Source organism: Cottoperca gobio, chromosome 21, assembly GCF_900634415.1.
Source record: "Cottoperca gobio chromosome 21, fCotGob3.1, whole genome shotgun sequence".
Classification (NCBI taxonomy): Eukaryota; Metazoa; Chordata; class Actinopteri; order Perciformes; family Bovichtidae; genus Cottoperca; species Cottoperca gobio.
The window spans coordinates 1197984-1218272 of NC_041375.1; the positions used below are offsets into that span (position 1 = coordinate 1197984).

Below are 20289 nucleotides of genomic sequence, written 5' to 3' on the forward strand. Positions count from 1 at the left end.
ATTTATATAGCCCAATATTACACATTTGTCTCAGTGTGCTTTACAGACTGTACATACGACACCCTCTGTCCTTAGACCCTCTGTCCTTAGACCCTCTGTCCTTACATCCTCTATCCTTAGACCCTCTGTCCTTAGACCCTCTGTCCTTAGACCCTCTGTCCTTAGACCCTCTGTCCTTACATCCTCTATCCTTAGACCCTCTATCCTTAGACCCTCTGTCCTTAGACCCTCTGTCCTTAGACCCTCTGTCCTTAGACCCTCTGTCCTTGCACCCTCTGTCCTTAGACCCTCTGTCCTTAGAAATACAACATTTGACAGAAATGATGTTGTGTTGATATACAGCCAGATGGAAGGTTTTCTTTTTCCCCTGACATCCCAGTGTGTTGATCTGAATATTTAACGTGTATGTGAACTAAAGTTTAAATGATCAACTTCAGGATCTCTTATTTCCATATAGTAGCTGCTAAAGACGTTCTAAAGAGAACCCCCCCCCCCTCATTAAATATGTGGCCTCTTTGAAGGTTCATGGTCTATATTTTCTATATATTTTTTATAGAGTTTATCAGTTTCTTCTGATGTTACCAGGAGCGGTCTTTATTGGAGGCTGTAGAATCATGTGATGGTTTTTTTTCTACGCTGATGATGACCAACACAAACTGACAAAAATAGTGCAACCTTTTAAAGCAATACTATTTCCAATGTTCAGTTTTATTGGACGTCTTACTTATTGATCATTAGAAGTATACAGTGATGCACAGTCTAGACTAATTTCTTCCTTCTCTCTCCGTCCCTGTTGTCTGAACACGCACCTGTTGTTATATTTTACCTTTTCTTCACGACTCTCTCCCTCTTCATTATCGATTCTCCTCCGGCTGTGTGATGACAAGACTTACAACCCGGCTGGACTTTGTGCGCCATATAAATCAGACTTAATGTTCATGTATGCTTTCTGAGACCACACCTGGCGCCACTGGTGTGTGTGTGTGTGTGTGTGTGTGTGTGTGTGCCTTAAATGACTCATCAGTCCTTTGTGCCAGCTGTAGTGGAATCTGTTCAGCCACCTGGTGACAGACTATGACCTCTCTTTTATGCTTTTGTTAACTTATTTTTAGAACTGCGGCTCTGCCTCTTCTGAACGACTTAAAAGAAAAAACTAATTAAGGACGATAGAATAATGATTGACACTTTTGGCTGTCAGTAATATTGGGTTTTCTCCATTGAAGAGATTAGAAGACGAGCAGCGTCTTCTTCAGTGATGGATGAGACGGCGGCTGTACGTTACACCCACAGGGTTTCCCTCTAAAGGCTCAGACACGACGAACGCGTCTCATTTAGCTCGGCTCTGTTCTTGCAGCGTAATTGACGATGTAACATAAAAACGACCTGCCAGGCACCCTCCAGTGGCCATCCTCCCGCTGGGCACAGGGAACGACCTGGCACGCTGCTTACGCTGGGGAGGAGGTGAGGCACTCGCTCAATCATCAGTGTGTGTCGTGTAATCTTTCACAGCACGTCCATCCTTGCATAGACATTAATGAAACCAAACCAGACCAGCACTTAATATTAATATTTTCCAAACATTGTTAAAATACTCAGAGCTTTATTTTCCATTTTAACGTTTACAAAGATTCCAGATGTGTCCGGTTAAAGTTTGAGAAAATGTGTATAAAATGATGCCCAATACATCTGGAATATTACCATGTGATGTAATGATAATCATAAAAAAACATGCAGTTGTGGGTTGAATTGTTTTATACAGTGCAAACATCTCATTTAAAGGAAAGAAGATCTGGAAAAAAAAGCAAATACCTGGTTCGGGTTCATTTGAATGCTTATAGAGCTGCTGTGGTTTCAGGACTCAGTTCCGGTCTCACTGGAACACAGGCACGAATGAGTGTGCAGGTTTTTGGGAAATGAAACATGGGAGGAGATAAGGGGGGGCTCTTGACTCTTATGTGTCAAATTAAAAAAGCATAATATGCAAAGCACCGTTGATGCGGTGCAGTACCTTGGGCCTGTAATTACAATGGCTGGTTATGACTGCCTGGCTGTTGTGCGTTGTGTCGAGAAGCTTCCAGGACCGAGGACCGCCTCTGGGACTTGTTGAATAGATCATCTTTCCCAGAAATAAACATTGAATTAAGAGCTGGAGTCTCTGCAGCCTCTGCCGTGAGCCACAAGCAATTTGACATTAGTATTTGCTTGCAGACAGGTAGGGAGGGAGGGAGGTAGGGAGGGAGGACGGGAGGTGAGTAGGAAGAAAGGTAAGTAGGAATAAAGGTAAGTATGTAGGGAGGTAGATAGGTATTACCTCGGCACTTTGGTAATCCGCTCACCTTTTTACTTGCGCCATCATGAGGTCAAGAGGTCAGGTGTTTATTGGTCCAATACTTTATTGGTCAATGACCAAATACCTTCAAAACTAAAAACAACTGCTTCTCCTGTTGCCTTATGTTGTCATCTGTAGATTCAGAAACTATTCAAGGGCTCCTCAGTGTGTGTTGATATGTGTGTGTGTATGATGACGTGAGAGTTCTGAAAATACAAGGAGCAGTTTGTTAGAATATGTAAACACGTGGTATTTCACACACGATGCTCCCAGTGTGGTGGTACTCATTAATGCGTCGCGTCGTCGTGACACCCTCTGATCGCTATTAAGATGCTGAATCAGGCAGTCGGCTACGGAGCAAAACCAGAGGGCTCCCCGGGGGGCCGTCGGGCCGGGCCGTGTTCTAGGTTCCGAGCTGGTGAGGGCGGCGGTCTCTATGAAATGGCAGCATAATCAGTGCCATGGTGTTTCATGTTTCAACCCTTGGAATCCACCAGATGTAGAGCTTTAAATATGGATTGGGTAAACAATATTTTGGGAAATGCATAGTCGGAATCTACTGATGAAAATCTGGGATTGATTGATATATTGGATGGGGTGGAGGCATAGACTGCATATAAGAAGCGGACGTAGTCAGTTTTTGAGTCGCCCCATGCTGGTTATTTGAGAGAATGCAGGTTTAAGGCGCTTTCCGCATTGGCTTCACATTTCAGACCCGAAGGTTGCCCCCTTATGTGGAGGTCAGGGCTCTGTGCAGGCCGAGCAGGATCTTCCACACAAAACTGGGAAAATAATTTCTTTGGACCTTTTGAGGGCCTTGTTGGACGCACAGTATTTGATCATTGCGGTACTTCATGCAAAGCATTGAGTGCTTTGCACTTGTATTGGCTGATTGGCATCACAAGTAAACAGTGGACAGGGTTGTACTTTTGGACATTATTATGTATCCTCTCCGTTTGTATTTGCTTGTGTTTTTACTCACCACACGTTCCTCTCTGGCTGTTGTCGGCAGGGTACGAAGGCGGCAGCTTGCTCAAGTTCCTTCGGGACATCGAGCACGGCACAGAGGTGGTGCTCGACCGCTGGAACATAGACATTGTCCCTGATGACAAGGAGGAGAAGGGAGACCCTGTTCCTTACAGCATCGTCAACAACTACTTCTCTATTGGAGTGGTAAGGAAACTGAAGATATAACATATGACTAATTCCATCATATTTTTCTTGTGTGGCTTGAACATGGTGGATACTACTCGAGAAAAGTTTCCAAAGGAAACAAATCCACACTATGGTTTGTATTTAGTTACAAGATACTTTTATAAAACAACCTGAAACCACAGTAATAATGATCCATTTACCAACAGGTAGTGGTTGAATATGTTTGCTTCAACTACGACAAAATGTCCCGGTATTGGCCAATTACAACTAAACAAGCCCTTTACTTCTGAAATCTAATTTGGTATCGTACAAAACATCCATGTGATTTGGAGCAGATGAACAAACATTACTGTGTGTGTGTTTGTGTGTGTGTGACACGCTCAGTACAAAACATCCTAACCTGTAAGAGGTCACAGATACAGATGCAGAATGAAAACATTTCTGCTTATTCTTGTACAAAAAGGACAATTAGGTTTGAAAAGACATAAAGGTCATGAACTATGTAACCTCACGACTACATTTAAATTGGAAGCGGGGACCAGCGTATATGTTAAAAACATTCCTCATTTAACATAGCAAAGTCCTGCCCTGAGACATGCTGTAACAACACGATGAGGAAGATTACCTGGTCTTTGTGGACACAAGCCATTAGTAGATTCATCAGTGAGTTTCGGCTCCCTCTTGGGCAGGTTTCCCCTTTTTAATTGGAGGAAAGAAACATGCTGCCAAGTCCCAGTTGCTTAGCAACCTTTTTACCTTGTCCTGATGGAGATGCTCGTATCAAGGCTCAGGGACGTTCATACAGAGATGACAAAAAAAAGGCCTTCGTGAAGTGATCGCAGTGCTGCTCTGCAGATTTAGCTTCAGTGCAGTCAAACAGTGGATGTGTCTACTCAGTGGAATGTGTTGCTTCAGTATTTCTTCATGGCTAAACGTGCAGCCATGGAGGGATCCACTGAAGAGACCGGACTGCACCACTCCTGTAACGAGGACTAACAGGGCTGAGGCTACGGTTATACATCAATATAGTTATTTAAATTAACGTGTCATCAGCGTACAGACTTTGCAGGTGTCACATAAATAGCCTGCACCCTCTTTATATCCCTCGCTGAATTTGTCAGTGTGTCATTCACGTACCAGCACCATTAAGCTGATGAGCCAAACTCATTAGATATCCAGTACATACGCATGAAATACATAAACAGTAGTGACATAAGTGTGAAGAGGACATATGTGCGCAGGTAGAAGTAAAAGAGCTTTTGGCAGGAAGAAGCTGAACCACAGTGATGTTATACAACTGCACCCCCACTGATATCTGCATAACGACGCTCAGAGGAAGCCAATGACTTGCTAATCTTCATGCCTCTGCCATATGTGCATTCTCTGTGGCTAAACGCCTTTTAATCAAAGATGCAGACTTAGTATGCATAGTATCCAACAGGCTGTCTTTGATGTGATGCGTGAAATACATATTTCCATTGTGTGAAACTCCACTTTCAGTAGAACTATTTATACTCCTTTGTTATGTGACATGTACATCTCTGCAGTGATGTACAGGTGTACTCTGATGGCTGTGGTTACAGGTGAAACACTGTCTTGTAAACATGTTTAATGTTAATGTTTTCTTACCAAAATACATTAAGTGGATCCTTTAGATCAACAGATCTAACTCATCAAATACAGCAGCTGGGTCAGGACCCCTTTTACCCCTTTTTAGCATATTTCTTCAATTCTCGATGATTTCAACACGCGGTTAACGTAACGTACGCGATGTAGGATAAATATGTTACATTACGACTTGGTTTAGTTTGGGAAAATATCACGCTTCTGGTTAAAACAAGTACGTTTGTTTCGTAACTTAAGTTATGTACGTGACATAAGTCAAACACGTTACGTAGGTTAATTTTACAGCGGTCTCCTGCGCAGGAGTCCGTGTCCCTGACTGCGGACTTTGTTGCTCTTTATAGACGAGTTCAATCCATTTCATTCTTCATAAAGCATTTTCAAAGTCCACAGTTTGAATCCTGTATTGTTGACATTCATCTCAACTGCTGTGAAAACTCACCAGCACTCAAAATGTAAATTAATCTAAAAACAAAACAATTAATTTTTTAGACTTGGGAAGTTGCAAAGTATGAAGTTGAGCTTGAATGTGTAATTTCATAGGATTTGTTGACGATGAGAAGAATAGAGAATAACACTTTATCCTCGGGTTCTGACAACACGGCGACAGATGGTCGAGTATCTGTGAGCGCGACACCTGAGCAAGCGGCTCTCTGACTCACAGCACTGAGGTAGCCATTAGTAACTGGTTTACTTACCATGCCTGGCTTTGTGTTTCCTGCCATCCCATCGCAGACCTCGCTGCTCCGTGTTTGGTTGCCACGGAGACGGGAGGCTGGCAAGGCCGAGTCTGAAAGCCTGCACATCATCTGTCCTTTTATCTCACGGACTTAATTGTGGATGACACGGTGTGGCGCACAGTGTTCGGCACTCGGAGCTGTCGTTTCAATCTATTCCCACATTTTAGATTTTATGGATCGTCCCAGGCGCAAAAATAAGTTTGCAAATATTCTGACATTTGGAAAACAGCTTTAAAGTTATATGTACACACTACCTTTGCCTTTATACACGAAGAGTGTTTTAGGAGGTTCAGCAACTGGCAACTGTCCGTCTGCTCGGAGCAGTGGGCTCACTGTGGGGGCCGGCAATAGGAGAGCAATGAGAATATGTGTGAAGCCTCTGCCTCCTTTTTCAGCTCCATGTGGCTCCATATAATTCTATACTGTTGCATTTTATAGCTCCACCAGTTGAAGATGGGTACAGATACAGTTACAGATGGTTAAAACGTCCGTATTGAAGTTGATTCAGCGGCAGATATTTTCAAAAGCGTTTTTTGAAGATACTTTCTCTTAAATTAATAAACATTTTATACATGACGGCAGTGGGTTTAAGCGTCTGTGCACGCATGCAGGTCGGTGTCGGGTCCTGAAGAGCTTTCACTTGACCTGCAGCCTGGAAAGAATCTCGTGAGAGGAATTTGAGAGAAGGAAATCACACCATGTCAGCAGCCATTAAAGATGCCTCCTCGTGTTGCAGTGAGGAAGCTGATCCCCCCGGCAGCGTGTGTCTCTGTGCACGCCTTTCTGTGGATGGGTGCGCAGGTGTAGATGTGTACGTACGTGCATGCACTTGAATGCATATGAACGTGTGTGTGTGCCCTGCAAGATGATTCCTAGTGTTAATAGCCAATTCCTAATGTGCACCACAACCCCTGACTGTGCCATTAGCCTCCTGCTAGACGATCCTGCTCTTCTGATGGACATATAAGTCGCGAGCTGCTTCCTTCTCCTGATTGGCAGAAGCTGCTCCGGGGAGACTTAACATGAAGAGGTTGATGCAGTTCTCTTGGATCCTTGTGCGGACGGGATTGCAGAAGTCTAATTGTTCTTGAAAAACAACCACCAGGACCATTTAGGAGCTGTTCTGGAGCTTTCAGTCGTGTCACACAATCTTTATTCTTTGTGTGGTTTCCATCAATAAACACGTTTCTAGCATTTTCAGAACTTCTCCTTCATGTCATCTTAAAATCATCGTTGCCCTCATGCGATATGATCCAGAACTGCACGTCAATTGAAGTCCAGGAGTAACAAGTCGGGCTGGGTCATATAGAGAAAATAAAATATCTCAACATCGATACTGTCGGGTTGACCTGTTGGTGCTTTCACAAAACATTTACACAAAGAGAGTTTTGATGAATAATCGTCAGTAATGTGGATGTAACGACTAAGTGGGTTAAAGGGTAAGAGCTACAACAGTCGTAATGAAGCTTTAAACCCAGGAAAAGACACTTGTAGCATATTACAACATCCAAAATGATATCTAGTCTCATATCATGATATCCATATGATATTGATATATTGCCCAAATCTAGTAACAAGTCAAGGAAACAATAGCACTTAAGTTTATTGGCACAGAAGGTCAGAAACCAAACGGAGCAGATTATGTGTCTAAGATTACATTTTAAAAAGCTACAGAGTCAGTGAGAAGCTTCTTCCACGCTGTGTGTCGTTATAGATCAGGATATGATCGCTCACATGGTTTGATGACGTTGAATATATTACATTGTAGCTGCATCTGTGTGTTAAAGTGATGCTTTCTGTTGTTCAGCTGACCTATTTAACGAGTGAGTGACGTGTGGCCGCTGCTGCCTGTTGTATAAAACCGTGAGCAGACATTGATTTACACTGTTTACTTTGGGACTCGCATGGTGCATGTTCAGGGTAATGTAAGTCTGACTGTTCTTCACACACGAGACCAACATGTGTTAACATAAAGGAGCGCATGGCGTTCACTGAGCTCTCAGCCGAACTGGATGCACATCTGTGCAACGGTTGTTTCCCTCAGTGCCACCAGGACACTTCACAACATCTGAATGTACAGTAAGAAGAATGTGTCACTCCCTGACATTGTTCTCAGTATGTGACTTTTCATGGGGCGTTAGTGTCCCGAGACAAAGACCCCGAGTGTGTGTCGGTGTTTGTTCAGGGCCACTGAGGAGCAGAAAGTGTGCTTATAAAATGATGTGTGTTTGTGAGAGAGATGGAGTCGCGCTGGCACACACTGAAGGTCAGGGGAAGTATCAGTGACAGGAAGTAAGCGGCTGCCAGGTTCAGGCCAGGTTTCCACGGTAATGAATGACCGTGCTGAGTGACACCTGGCTGGTCTTCAAGACGGGAGGAGCGACGCTCAAACGCACACATGGTCCAACATGTGGACTTTGGCACTCACAGAGACGGTCTTTGAATCCCCTGAAAATCTGAAGTTGGTCTCTGTAACATTAAATATTCATAGATAAATAAGCAACATTAAAATCATGTTAAGTATTGTTTATTAAGAGTTTAACAGCTTAATTTCAAGTGTTGCTAAATCCTGATGTCTCTTCTGCTCTATAGCTCTTTAAAAACATTTCTCAATTTAATTAAAATAATATTTAAATACCTTATTTACACTTTTGTTTTATATTTTATGGAAGCACATTTGTGCCAGAAAAAACCCTGAAAAAATTACAATCATGAGACGGTAAGTTAAAGGTTTAATTTAGAATCTTATATTTGAATATTACCATATTAGTATTTTTATTATGAAGAACTTTTCATGTATATTTCTTTATATTTTTGGCAGAATTGGTCTTCCATACTTTGGTTGTTTTGGAATAAGAAATAAAAACCTCTGAGTTTACTCCCACTATAACAGAATCGTAGGATGTGAGAGATTTGCGGCTGACTGACATTTCTCTCTGACATTAAGCTCAGCGAGCCTCTTACAGAGTCGCTGAAACACAATAGGGCTGAACTCACAACCTATTCCTCGGCTGCAGGTCCCACTGAGGTGACATTTTCCAGCCAGTGTGTTTTGTTGTGTTTTTGTTGTTTGTCTCTCGCTTTTCCCTTCCTACTTTACACATCACCCATCCAATAGCACCTCCTCTCACCCCCTCTCACCATGTGCAAACCTTCAAACGGCAAGATCAAAACAACCTTCATCACACGGGCAACTATATGCGACGGCAAATGTCACATATTGTTACAGCCAGATTTTTCAGGGGGGACAGAATGCATGAAAGTGGGACTGGTCAGTGGTTCGCCTGCAGCTGAGGACCGAGAGCAGATTTAGTGACATGAAACAGCCCGTCATGTTTTGGAAAGCTTGGCGGCCACTTTGTGTCGTTGTCTGGCTCTGATCCACACGCTGTGCTGCACACATTGTACTAAACCCAGTGAGAACAAAGGCTCTTCAGGCAAATCACAAACAAATTGCTTTTATTCTTTGTTGTTGTGATGAATAACCTTTCCAGGAGAATCTGCTTTTTTAATTTGACTTCTGTAGGCAGCGGTATAGTCTCATGTGTCCTGCAAAGCGGTTCACCTGTGATGTCTCCTCACTCCCTCTGGTTCCAGTATCACATTCTCCGCCAGTTAAAGCAGCAGATGCAGCTCTATTTTAAGATCTCATACTTGCTGATGCTGTGAGATCTCAGCACATCGCCATCGTGTCTGGGTGAGGAGGAGAGCTGCAGCGCGCCGGTAGCACCAGAGGATGCTTTTGAGGGTAACGAGTGAGGATGCGTATAATTGCACCTGTCCGCCTGTCTTGTCACAGCCTTCCGTTCTCCTCGCTGCAGAGCGCTGAAACACCTGCACGGGCAGGCAGGGTGCCAGACTCCCATCACAGATCATAGTGCCTGTCAGGAGCGGCTTGATGCAAGACTCTGGTGTAAATACAAACCTATTCAACTGACCCCAATCTCAAAAATAGAGTATACCAGATACACGTTCTGTCTTGTATGCCCTAGTTTTATTATGAAATGAATTAAAGTATGGGTTGTATAAGCAGCTTGCTTATTTTACATCCTGTTTGCAGCTTAACACATAAAGACGAGCCAGGTGGGTAATATTATATTATATATAATATTTTAAGGCTGTGTACCACTTCATTAAGAAATCTACAAAATATTCAATATAGTTGAAGCATCAGCAGAGTACTTGTATCTCCAGCTTTATGGTGACAGTTAGGGCTGTGAATCTGTCAATGCTCCGTCCCATAAATACAGTTGGAGCTCTTGACTTGGTGTGGAGGATTACTGTCCATCACAAGATAAATCTAGGATTGTTCCAGAAGGGGTGACTGAGAGGTTGAGCCATCAGGAGAGACTTGGAGTAGAGCCGCTGCTCCTTTACGTTGAAAGGAGCCAGTTGAGGTGGTTCATCTAGTAAGGAGCCACCTGGGCGCCTCCCTAGGGAGGTGTTCCAGGTACGTCCAGCTGGGAGGAGACCCCGGGGAAGACCCAGATGCACATCTCTGCAAGATGCATGCAACATGAAAGTACATGATGTTCGGCCCAATCGGTTTAATTGTATAAACCACTTATTTTAATGTGGAGGTTCATTTATCCCTGATATGAGTTATTGCTGCAGATCTTATTACTGTATCAGAATGATTTGAATAGCAACATGTTCTGTCTCCACAAGGATTTCACACAGAAAATAAGTTTATGTTTGAGTAGTTTTTCTGGGGTATTTCATAAACGTGTCTTTATTGTCTTTAACTGGTGGAAGCAAGTCGGGTTGTGTCATGCGTCTTGTCTCCGTTAAGCACTTTAAGCAGAACCAGACGACGTTATTATACAATAACAGTCCTTAATACGTTAACGTCATTACTGAGCTCACCATCAGAGTGAATCTTTACATCCACCCTCCATCACATGAGCCGCGTATACATCCCCGTCAGCTATACTGCTTCCTCTGAAACGCATCGATATGATCTCTGAGGCGTTGCATCTTGAACATTATTTTAAATGTACAGCGGCTGTTTATCTGTGAAAGACAGATCACGTCCTCGGGCCGGAGTGCAGAAGAAGCGGCTCTGGTCAAACTCAACTTGCAGTCAAACAAAGGCTGAAGTGAGCAGAACGCAGCTGTGTGTCGAGCGTACGGATACATGCTGTGAACCGTTCATCGTGTTCTCGTGCTGCCGTAGCCTTTAAGTCAGGGGGGGGGACCTTTTTCCTATCAAGGGCCACTTTATTCTTTACAACATCCTTCGAGGGCCGTACTAATTATTGAACTCATAACCTCTGCACATTGTTTTTAAGACGCAGCTCATTTATTTCACTTTTCTGTCATGATGTGCAAAAAAGCAACTTTTGTATCCTGTATCTTCTGTTTTATCAGAAATCCTTTATTAGTCTCACAACGGGGACATTTATCTCGTCACAGCAGAAGAACATGAAGTAAAAAATAATTAAATATAATAAAAATATAAGTACCAAGTGGTTGATATAAATAAAGTGACCTCTCTATCTCTCCATGTTTGTATGTTCCGCTCTGCAGAGAGCTGCTTGTTGGACCAAACTCCACCGAAGAGCGTTAACTTTATCCAAACACTCGTCCTCTCAGCTCGTGCAGTTTGACATGTCTCGTGCTGTAGTGACGCTCTAGAGCCTTTTTCATCACCGCGAGCCCGTCCACACAAACTCGACTCACTGGCCTTTAACTTCCACACAGAAACAATCGTTCGTCCATTTCTCCTGGAACATTCTGCATCTACCTTTCTCTGTTCTACACTCGCCACGCTGCGTTCACTGATGTCAATGACCGTCTCGTTTAATATTGAAGTGTTTTGACATGACGTGACCACGTAATGACACGTTCCGCTCGTGTTGTGTTCAAGGACCCTGACTTTGGCCAGGAAAAACAGTCAATCGCCCGTCTAATGCTGTCTAGATTTATTTATTTATTTTTCTAGTGGATTCTTTTGCGTGTGTTTATGAATTACCTGGAGGGCCGGAACAAATGGTCTCGTGGGCCGTATACGGCCCGGAGGCCGGAGGTTCCCCACCCCTGCTTTAAGTGAATATAGCAGCTGGAGGTACATTTAAGTAACGAGGTGCATGTTGGAAAGGAGCTTTAAATGATTGTGATTTATTCCTCCCGTCTCCTACAGATTTACGTTCCCATGTGACTAAACTGCATTCTTCATTATGTTTCGTGGGGGAAACCTTTTCTCCGATATTACAGTCGAAGCTTCAAACATGTGTTTAATATCCACCCCGACCCTGTACCTGTCGGGACTCTGATTAGAAGCGTCTTTGAGGAGCGTCAAAAACAAACGTTTCAGTGTCATTGTATGACGACATCATTTGGGCTGGATTCATCACACTTGTTTAGTTTAGTATTATTAAAGCAAGTCGACCATTTTAAAGGACGAAACCTTTTTAATGTAACATTATTTAAGGAGTTTGAGCATCAATGAAAAAGGCTAATAATAAAATTGCCTGCGTGGTTAAAGATGTAGAACATCAATAATGTTGTGACAGCGTGATCGCCGCCGGTGTTTGTGTGAGTCTAAGTGAGGTCACACTGAGGCTGCGCTGGTGACTGATTAGGGTCACATGCACCTCTGCACCAGAGGTCAGAGGTTAAACACATGGCGAGAGGAGGGCAGGTCCGGCCTGAGCCTGGCTCCGAGCAACTTGTGACCTTTCGTTCAACGCTGCTTAGTGTCGTAAGTCAGAGCTGCATTCTTCTTAGTGTTTCACGCTTCCATCAATCTTTAGACTGAGTGACTGCAGAACATGAGTATGTTTGATGTCGTAGAGACTAAGTTTTAGCCAGAATTGAACTATTACTCGTACTATTTTAGTGATTATTTGATTAATTTGTTTGTGTATAAGACGTTTGGACTTCCACAGCTCGAGGTGACGTCCTCTAATGTCTCATGAACGGCCAACTGTCCATTTTACTGTCAGAAAAGCAGCAAATCATCACATTTGAGAAGCTGTAACTGAAACAATATCCAATCAATTCAAATATGCCGAATATTCTCTAGTCAACTCATCCGATGCTCATCTAATCGTTTCATCTGGAGCACATGCGTACGTCAGCCTTTACTTTGTTTCACAATGGAATATAAGGATACAGACGTTTGATGTTTTCCTTTCTTACACTTCCAAATATCTGCTTCTGAGGTTTTCTTCTGCTTCATCGGGCTTTGTTGTAAAATCATGTGACCGATAAGGCACCGAAGTCCTAAATCTGTCCAGTGATGGATATTTATTGATCCTCAGTGAGAAATGTGTTTGTTGCAGGGACATAAATAAGTATTATAAGCATAATACTTAAATTCCTAGAGAGCAAGTTTCATAAAGTTTCATCTTAAACACTCCAGAATAGTAAATATAAGAATTAATAAATAACACCTTATTTCAACATTAAGCATTCAAAATACTTAAAAATAAGATGCATAGATAAAATAAATTAAAATAAATTAAGTAACGTAACTAAATTAATTAAATGAATTAAATAAAAGAATAGAAGATCATTTGGATCATTGCGTACAGTAGTAATATAATATATAATACAGCAGTATAACATGAATTTTAAACATATTACAGTATATTATGGGTCTGAGTGGTGTTACAGTTATAGTCTCATGATCTCTGCTGCTGTTGTTCAGTCTCACAGCAGCTGTTTCGTGCAAACCTGAAGTTAAATCGGCCAAAACTACAACAGGAAACGGGCGGATATAGTTCAAAACTAGAACGCAGCGCAGACAGTGAAAGTATAAACGGTCTTTTATCCTTTGATTCACTGAACAAGTATGTGAGATGTAATGTCTTGCCTCAGCATTGGATCTCGAGCGCTCTCTGATAATGTGCAGGTTCTACTGATGTCCTGCAGGTAACGTTGACTCTGCTGTTCTCTCCTGCAGGACGCCTCCATCGCCCATCGCTTTCATCTGATGCGGGAAAAGCACCCTGAGAAGTTCAACAGCAGGTGAGAGAAGTCCATGAGGCGGATGTTGGAGTTGCACGTCTGGTTTTACGGCTCAGAAAGACTGATAACCTTCCCGGCTCCAACGTCTTCACACCATTAGCTAACAAGCCGCCTCATAACCAACTCGTGACCTTGCACTTTCATTTGGAAACCCAATATCCCACTGAGCCACCATCGTCAGCAATCAATACAGAACAAAACCTGCCTCCATCGAGGAGTCAATATATTGGCATCATATAGCGAGTGTGTGAGAGTGTGTGAGAGCGTGTGTGAGTGTGTGAACTGGGCCTGAGCCATGGAGTCCGTTGTTTCCATGGTTTCTATAGTCCAGATATGTTCGGAGAAGTTCTCAGCTAATTTATAAAATGTTGAACTAGGACTACTTTTAAATACTTTTTATAATAACATCAGGATTATTTATTCAAACTTGACAAAGCACAGAATACATTATACATGTATATTATACATCTCGAGTATTACTCCTTCATACATATACAGTGAACTGACCGTCATGTGTAAAATCAGTGTCCCTTTAACTGTCGTATCAAACACCCAGAGGTTTGGTGCAGATATCCCAAACATATAATCTAAGTGAATGAGTAAATGAGTAAAGGACCAGACGAGAGATTCTTTTATTTGTCAACAAGTCTTATGAAAAGAGTTTTGTCGCTGTATCCAGGCCTGATATCGTTTAGTCCTCCGTCTGTGCCAGAGACCTCCATTGGTCCATTGACCTCCAAGAGGGGGATGTGAACATACAGGTGGGATACACATGTTGTAGTGCCAACATGAAGAAGTAAAGGAATCTGTTTCCTAAGCGCTAACCGACAGGGCTGAAAAATGAAACGTGGAAGTGGCAAATACTGCAGTTCCTCGAATGGCCACTTGAGGCTTGCTCTGAAAGAGAGTCAATCCTTAGAGACCCCCCATGTTTAAAATGCCAAATTTATACCACATAGCGTGGTACAAAGAACGTGTTTGGTCATTTTCCCCATTCATGACAACTGTAGGGGCGTGAAGTTTTATATAACTGACCTGTTTAAGTTTTATTAGGGCTTAAAGTTGTGCATTATTAAGGCTTTGAGGGACAAGTCGCACTAACTGTTTCTTTTTCCCGGTTGCCATATTTAGTTTTAATCATGTTTTTAGATCTGCAAAATCAGTATCCCTATTAATATTACAGTTAACGTAAACTACGGATGCTAAACCAAGCTAGCTATGTAGCGCTAACCTCGCTCTTCTCCAGACATCCAAATATGGTCACTTCGGGCTCCAAAAAAACAAGATGGCGTCCACCAAAATCCCAAACTCCACAAAGCAATGAGTGACGTCTTGGTGAACTAGCACTAAACACAAAGTACCGCTGAGGCTGGTGGGAATGTTGCTAGTTTTTGCCGGTATTTGGTCATAAACCAAACTAATTGGACATTTTGATGATGGCGTTAAATGAAAAGTCTGAAGTTATTGCTATTTACTCTGTGCGGGACATGAATGTGCAAACCAAATTTCTTGGCAGCCCATCCAATAGTTGTTGACACATTTCACTTCAAACGAATATCAACCTCAAGGTTGCGCTAGAGGGTTCATCCTCTGCACCATGACATGGTCTACCAACTGACATACATTACCATTCATTAAAACACATTTATGAGCTTTATTGTTGGCTTGGTCGACATTTCCCTTAATAATAATGAACACTGTAGTTCATTCTGGGTCAATCCTTTCTCACCCAAATAAAATAAAAGAATTGCTACTGTAAGTGTTTTCATGAGATTTGTTGACAACAGGAAGAAATGTGGACTCGTGTTTGACATATAAACATGTCCAACCTTCAGCCCTAAAACCAAACCATCCACAAATATAAGAAGTTGTTGGGGAAAGGCCGCCTTTGATGTTTGCTTGCTTTCATATCCAGCAGTCTTTGCTGTGGCCACAGAGAACAAGCAGCAGCAGCAGAAAGATGTTGTAGCCCTGAGGGGTGTGTGTGTGTGTGTGTGTGTGTGTGTGTGTGTGTGTGTGTGTTCTCAGGTGTCTCAAAGCGAACCACCATGCAAAGCGTGCATGCAGACTTGCACCAATCATTTGCTTAAAAGACATGCTGTGTAAACACAATTTGCTATTTTTGCACATAAGCACAGAACACTGCGGGCGAAATCACAAATCTATTAATTAAACAGTAAAAGGGGCCAACAGAACACATTGTGTAATTCGGATCATTCAGTAAAGTATAAAAGCTTGTTTTGAAAGCCATGGACTCACTTGGGAACTGCGTCTCTTGTATGTTTAGTTTCATGTTGTTTGCATGATGGCAACATGTGTGCTTCCCTTCACAGTTAATTAGTCTACATACTGTAAGAGGAAGAGAGGTGGATTGCTTACTCTTTGAAATTCAATAATTAATGCCTTTAAAGTCGCCATCCAGAGCCCCATATATGTTTCAGGCAGGAGGAGGGACGGGGTGATGATAGATAAAAGAAGGACACCTCTCTTTGATCCATTAAACATCTGAGTTAAAAGATGTAAAGCATTTATGTGCAGAGACATAAATCCAGAGGTTAAACACACTGAGCTAGAAGGGTCTTTCTTCTCTACATAATGTGCTTCACTGTTTGATGCTTCAAACTATTTATATTCTGCTGCATCAAACTCATGGCTCCGTTCCAAGACTCAAAAATAAAACCGTGTAATGGACACTATTTACAGAAACACTGGAGGTTGTTGTTCTGTGCGTTTCCTCTTTACTTCTATATACAGATGCTCTGTTGTTGTCTGGCTGATATTTTGGCAGGGTAAATATCCTATACAAACAGCTATTGGAATTGAAAGGAGTCGGTGTGGAGAGTTTTGTTCTCTCCCGGTGAGCAGACGATAAATCAAATGGTGAGAACGTCCCAGAGCCACATGCAGCTCATTGCTTTATTTATTGTCCTCTCTGCTGCTCACAGTCCCACATTGTCTCCATGTGTGATGCATGTGTGTCTCTCACACACACTCACACCATCCCCCGCTTGTCCATCCCCCCCCCCCCCACACACACACCCCTCAGTGCCACCCTCCCATCCCGGGCCTGTTGGGACAGACGGATGTGTGACTCCTGACACCTCAACCCACCAGCATCTAATGGTCACAGTCGCCAGACCTCCAGGAGCCCAAAGCCCAGGTGCTAATGACTTCTCACAATGGGGACAATGCTGTCTTTCTCTCTGTGTGTGTGTGTGTGTGTGTGTGTGTGTGTGTGTGTGTGTGTGTGTGTGTGTGTGTGTGTGTTTCAGAGAAGAAGAATTGGATTTGGAAGTGTTAAACGAGGAGGGAAAATAACAATTTCATATCTTTCTCTTCTGGTTTTGGCCTCAAATCTAACTTGTGCAGACATTTCATGTAAATATACGTCCTGAACATAGCAAGACATTACAAGACTTAGTTTCTGGACTTAAAGGCACAGTTCAATCCAAAATATATATTTGTCCACACTCTCCTGAGCTGGCTGACATTACAGCCGAGCAGGACGCCATTACTGTTTACATCTGGGCTGAAGATGCAGGCTTGCTTCTGCGCGGTGATTTGGTTGGCGGCTGTAGCTCGGTAGATGAAACTATTCACCTCAAGGTCTGTGGATTATCTTCAGTAAGCGGGTTGGAGACTTTGTTGTTGAGCTTTTCAAATGTATTCTTTTGGCGCTTTGAGCAACATCTAGGTCCATTATATTGGAGAGAACAGAGACATCTCTCCTGCTTATACATGGAATCGGAGTTTCGGGTTTCCGGTGGAATCGCAATGCATGCTGGGGTGGCGGGCGTAGAAAAGTGAGCACCAACTCTACAAGGGCCACCATATTGGATTTCTTCTCTACGTGTTTACATTGTATTTAGCTTATTCTTCAAGCGTGTTGTAAACAAACCTACTACTCTACAATGAGTTCTGAACTCCTTTCTTATGATGAGGTTCAGATGTGGAAAGTCGAAGCTTTGAAAGTATTTTGACGCAAGAGGAATTTAAAGGTTTCAGGAACAGAACTTGAGCTTATTGCCAGGGTGTTTGCTGCATCAGGGTGTTTGCTGCATCAGGGTGTTTGCTGCATCAGAGATGGGCATTGAGGAGCAACCAACAGCTAACGAAAGACTTTCAATCACAGAGAAAGTTCAGGATCAGGGAATTCATTTGTTGGTTTACTTGCATGAAATGAAGATTTCTTAGGTTCCCAAGACTTCCCATTGTAATCCTGTCTCTTTACAGCTTTGGTCCATGCTAGCCTTCTGTCATTGTTCTTTAGTGCTGTTGGAAATGGAAATAGTTCGAACGGGGGCTTGCAGTCGTGAAGCTCACAATGAGATTCTGCCCATTTATTTATCTTTCTCCCACTGTTTGAACATCCTTTCACCACACAATGTGTCCAAATCCCATAACTAGAAGAGCGATGATTACACACTAAAAACTAGCCAAATACAATGTAAACACGTAGAGAAGAAATCCAATATGGCGGCCCTTGTAGAGTTGGTGCTCACTTTTCTACGCCCGCCACACCAGCACGCATTGCGATTCCACCAGAAGCCCGAAACTCCGATTCCATGTATAGCTGCACTATCTAACACTTGGCCACTCGCACAAATAAAATGAAAAATATATATTTTAGATTTTGGGTTGAACTGTCCCTTTATAGAGTATCCAATTCTGCCTGGCTCGTCTCAGACAGAATGTTTTAATAATGTGATATGAGAGAGATCTGTCCCTCACTCGGCTTCCTGTTGGACGGACAAGGACATCAGAGAATGTGAGCAAATGTTCACAATACACATCTGAGGACAACTTCTTCTCCTTCTTTTCCTCCTCCTTCTCTTCCACGTTCTCCTTTTCCTCCTCCTTCTTCTTCTTTCGGTGGTCGTGCTTGTTTTAATTTACTTGCCTGGTGTTTGTGAATATCGTCACCATTAGGTCTCCTCATAAGCTGCTTTGTGGAGCTACAGAACACGTACCGGCTGATTCGATTAGAGATCAGATATCGTCATCTTCTCGTCCTCTGTCCCAAAACTCTGCTGCCGTGGTTGTTTTGTCTGTAGATCATGTTTGAGGATTGTCTTTGTCTGTTCGGTGACTTCACCTGAGTGAAACGCATCAGTTCCTTTATGTTAGTGGACAGCAATGATAAAGGTTGTCCAGTGAGCAGGACAACAAGAAGCTGCTTGTTCATCAATATCGACAAATAATAAACCATAAGAAGTCTTTTGTAATTTGCAGTCCTTCACTAACAGCCTCCCAGACATTACCTGATAAATAAACCATGATTATTGTGGAATCCAGGTGACCGCACACCATCAGTAAAGGTATGCATGGAGCCTGTACGTTGAAGTTTTAGCCATCAATATTTCATATTAACAATGAGTCGAATGAGGAGGAGAAGCCAGTCAGACGCACGAATGCCCCAGAAGTGCTGCATGTGTCACGAGGTTTCTACAAAGTGTAATACTTGGTTTCCCTACATATACTGTGGAGCTCCGTGAGGAGACGTTTCTTAGTGATGTGCATCAGGAGTTGTAGTTGACTACTTTCCTCACATCGTTATGTACAGCAGCTCATTCCTTGGTACTGACGATACAACAGGAAGAGCTTTCTGTCCATCCAGACCTGGGAAGAGCTGCACCTTTATGTCATTTGTTATGCAAAGAATGAAATGCTTCCACTTCACAACAGTGGGGGTCGGCTGGATATCGAGGGGCTTCCACACACACGCGGATCACACATCAGTTAGCTGCTTCAGCTTTATTGTCATTAGGATCACACACGGAAATGCAGTTACAGCCTCCTCAACGCTACACACATGCAAAAAAAAGAATTGAATAAAACAATAACAAAGAGAATAAAATAATGATAAATTATACGTGCAGTATGAGTGTAAAATGCAAGTTTTTGCAAAGGTTTAGCTGTTAGTAGTAAATGAGGCTCAATGTTAATGTAAGAAGAAACACAACAAAGTATTTCAATCAGAATGTTTTGCATCCATAAAGTTATAAACATTGAAAAGCAGCTAAAACAGTTGAGAGCATTTTGACAAAGATTGACAAAGACTTGAGTAATTAAAATAAAAACTCAACTTCCACAGATTCCTGGGGAAAGAGGTGGTGGGGTCACGAGGTCACTGCTCATATTGGGGGATTAAAGGAGATGCTTATCTGTAGGGGGGGGGGGGGGGGGGGGAGCTGGATACAGTACACAGCGTAGAGTCTCACCTTCCTTCCATTTCGTTTCTCTCTTAGACATAGTGTGAATCCAGGTCTTTGAAATGTTCCAGTGCGAAAGAGACGTTATCTTTCAAAGTATATTCATTAAGGATGAATAAAACGTATAATTACTGAGCTTTGTTCAGGAAACAGCCTCACAAACCGACAGAGAATGGAACAAAAACATGTCGTCATAATTGGATAAATACCCAACATTTTTACATCCTTTTGTTCCGGCATTTCACCAGTTTTGGTG

General features: G+C 42.6%; 1 protein-coding gene across 1 annotated transcript in view; it reads left to right on the forward strand.

Moving 5' to 3' along the window:
• The window catches only part of dgkg (diacylglycerol kinase, gamma), a 67702-nt gene that overhangs the window by 18254 nt on the left and 29159 nt on the right, over positions 1 to 20289 (forward strand). The window contains exons 4-6 of the mRNA XM_029459288.1: positions 1391 to 1461; positions 3342 to 3502; positions 13757 to 13821. Of these exons, the coding sequence (XP_029315148.1) occupies positions 1391 to 1461; positions 3342 to 3502; positions 13757 to 13821 (297 nt within the window). The remainder of the gene's footprint in view (positions 1 to 1390; positions 1462 to 3341; positions 3503 to 13756; positions 13822 to 20289) is intronic.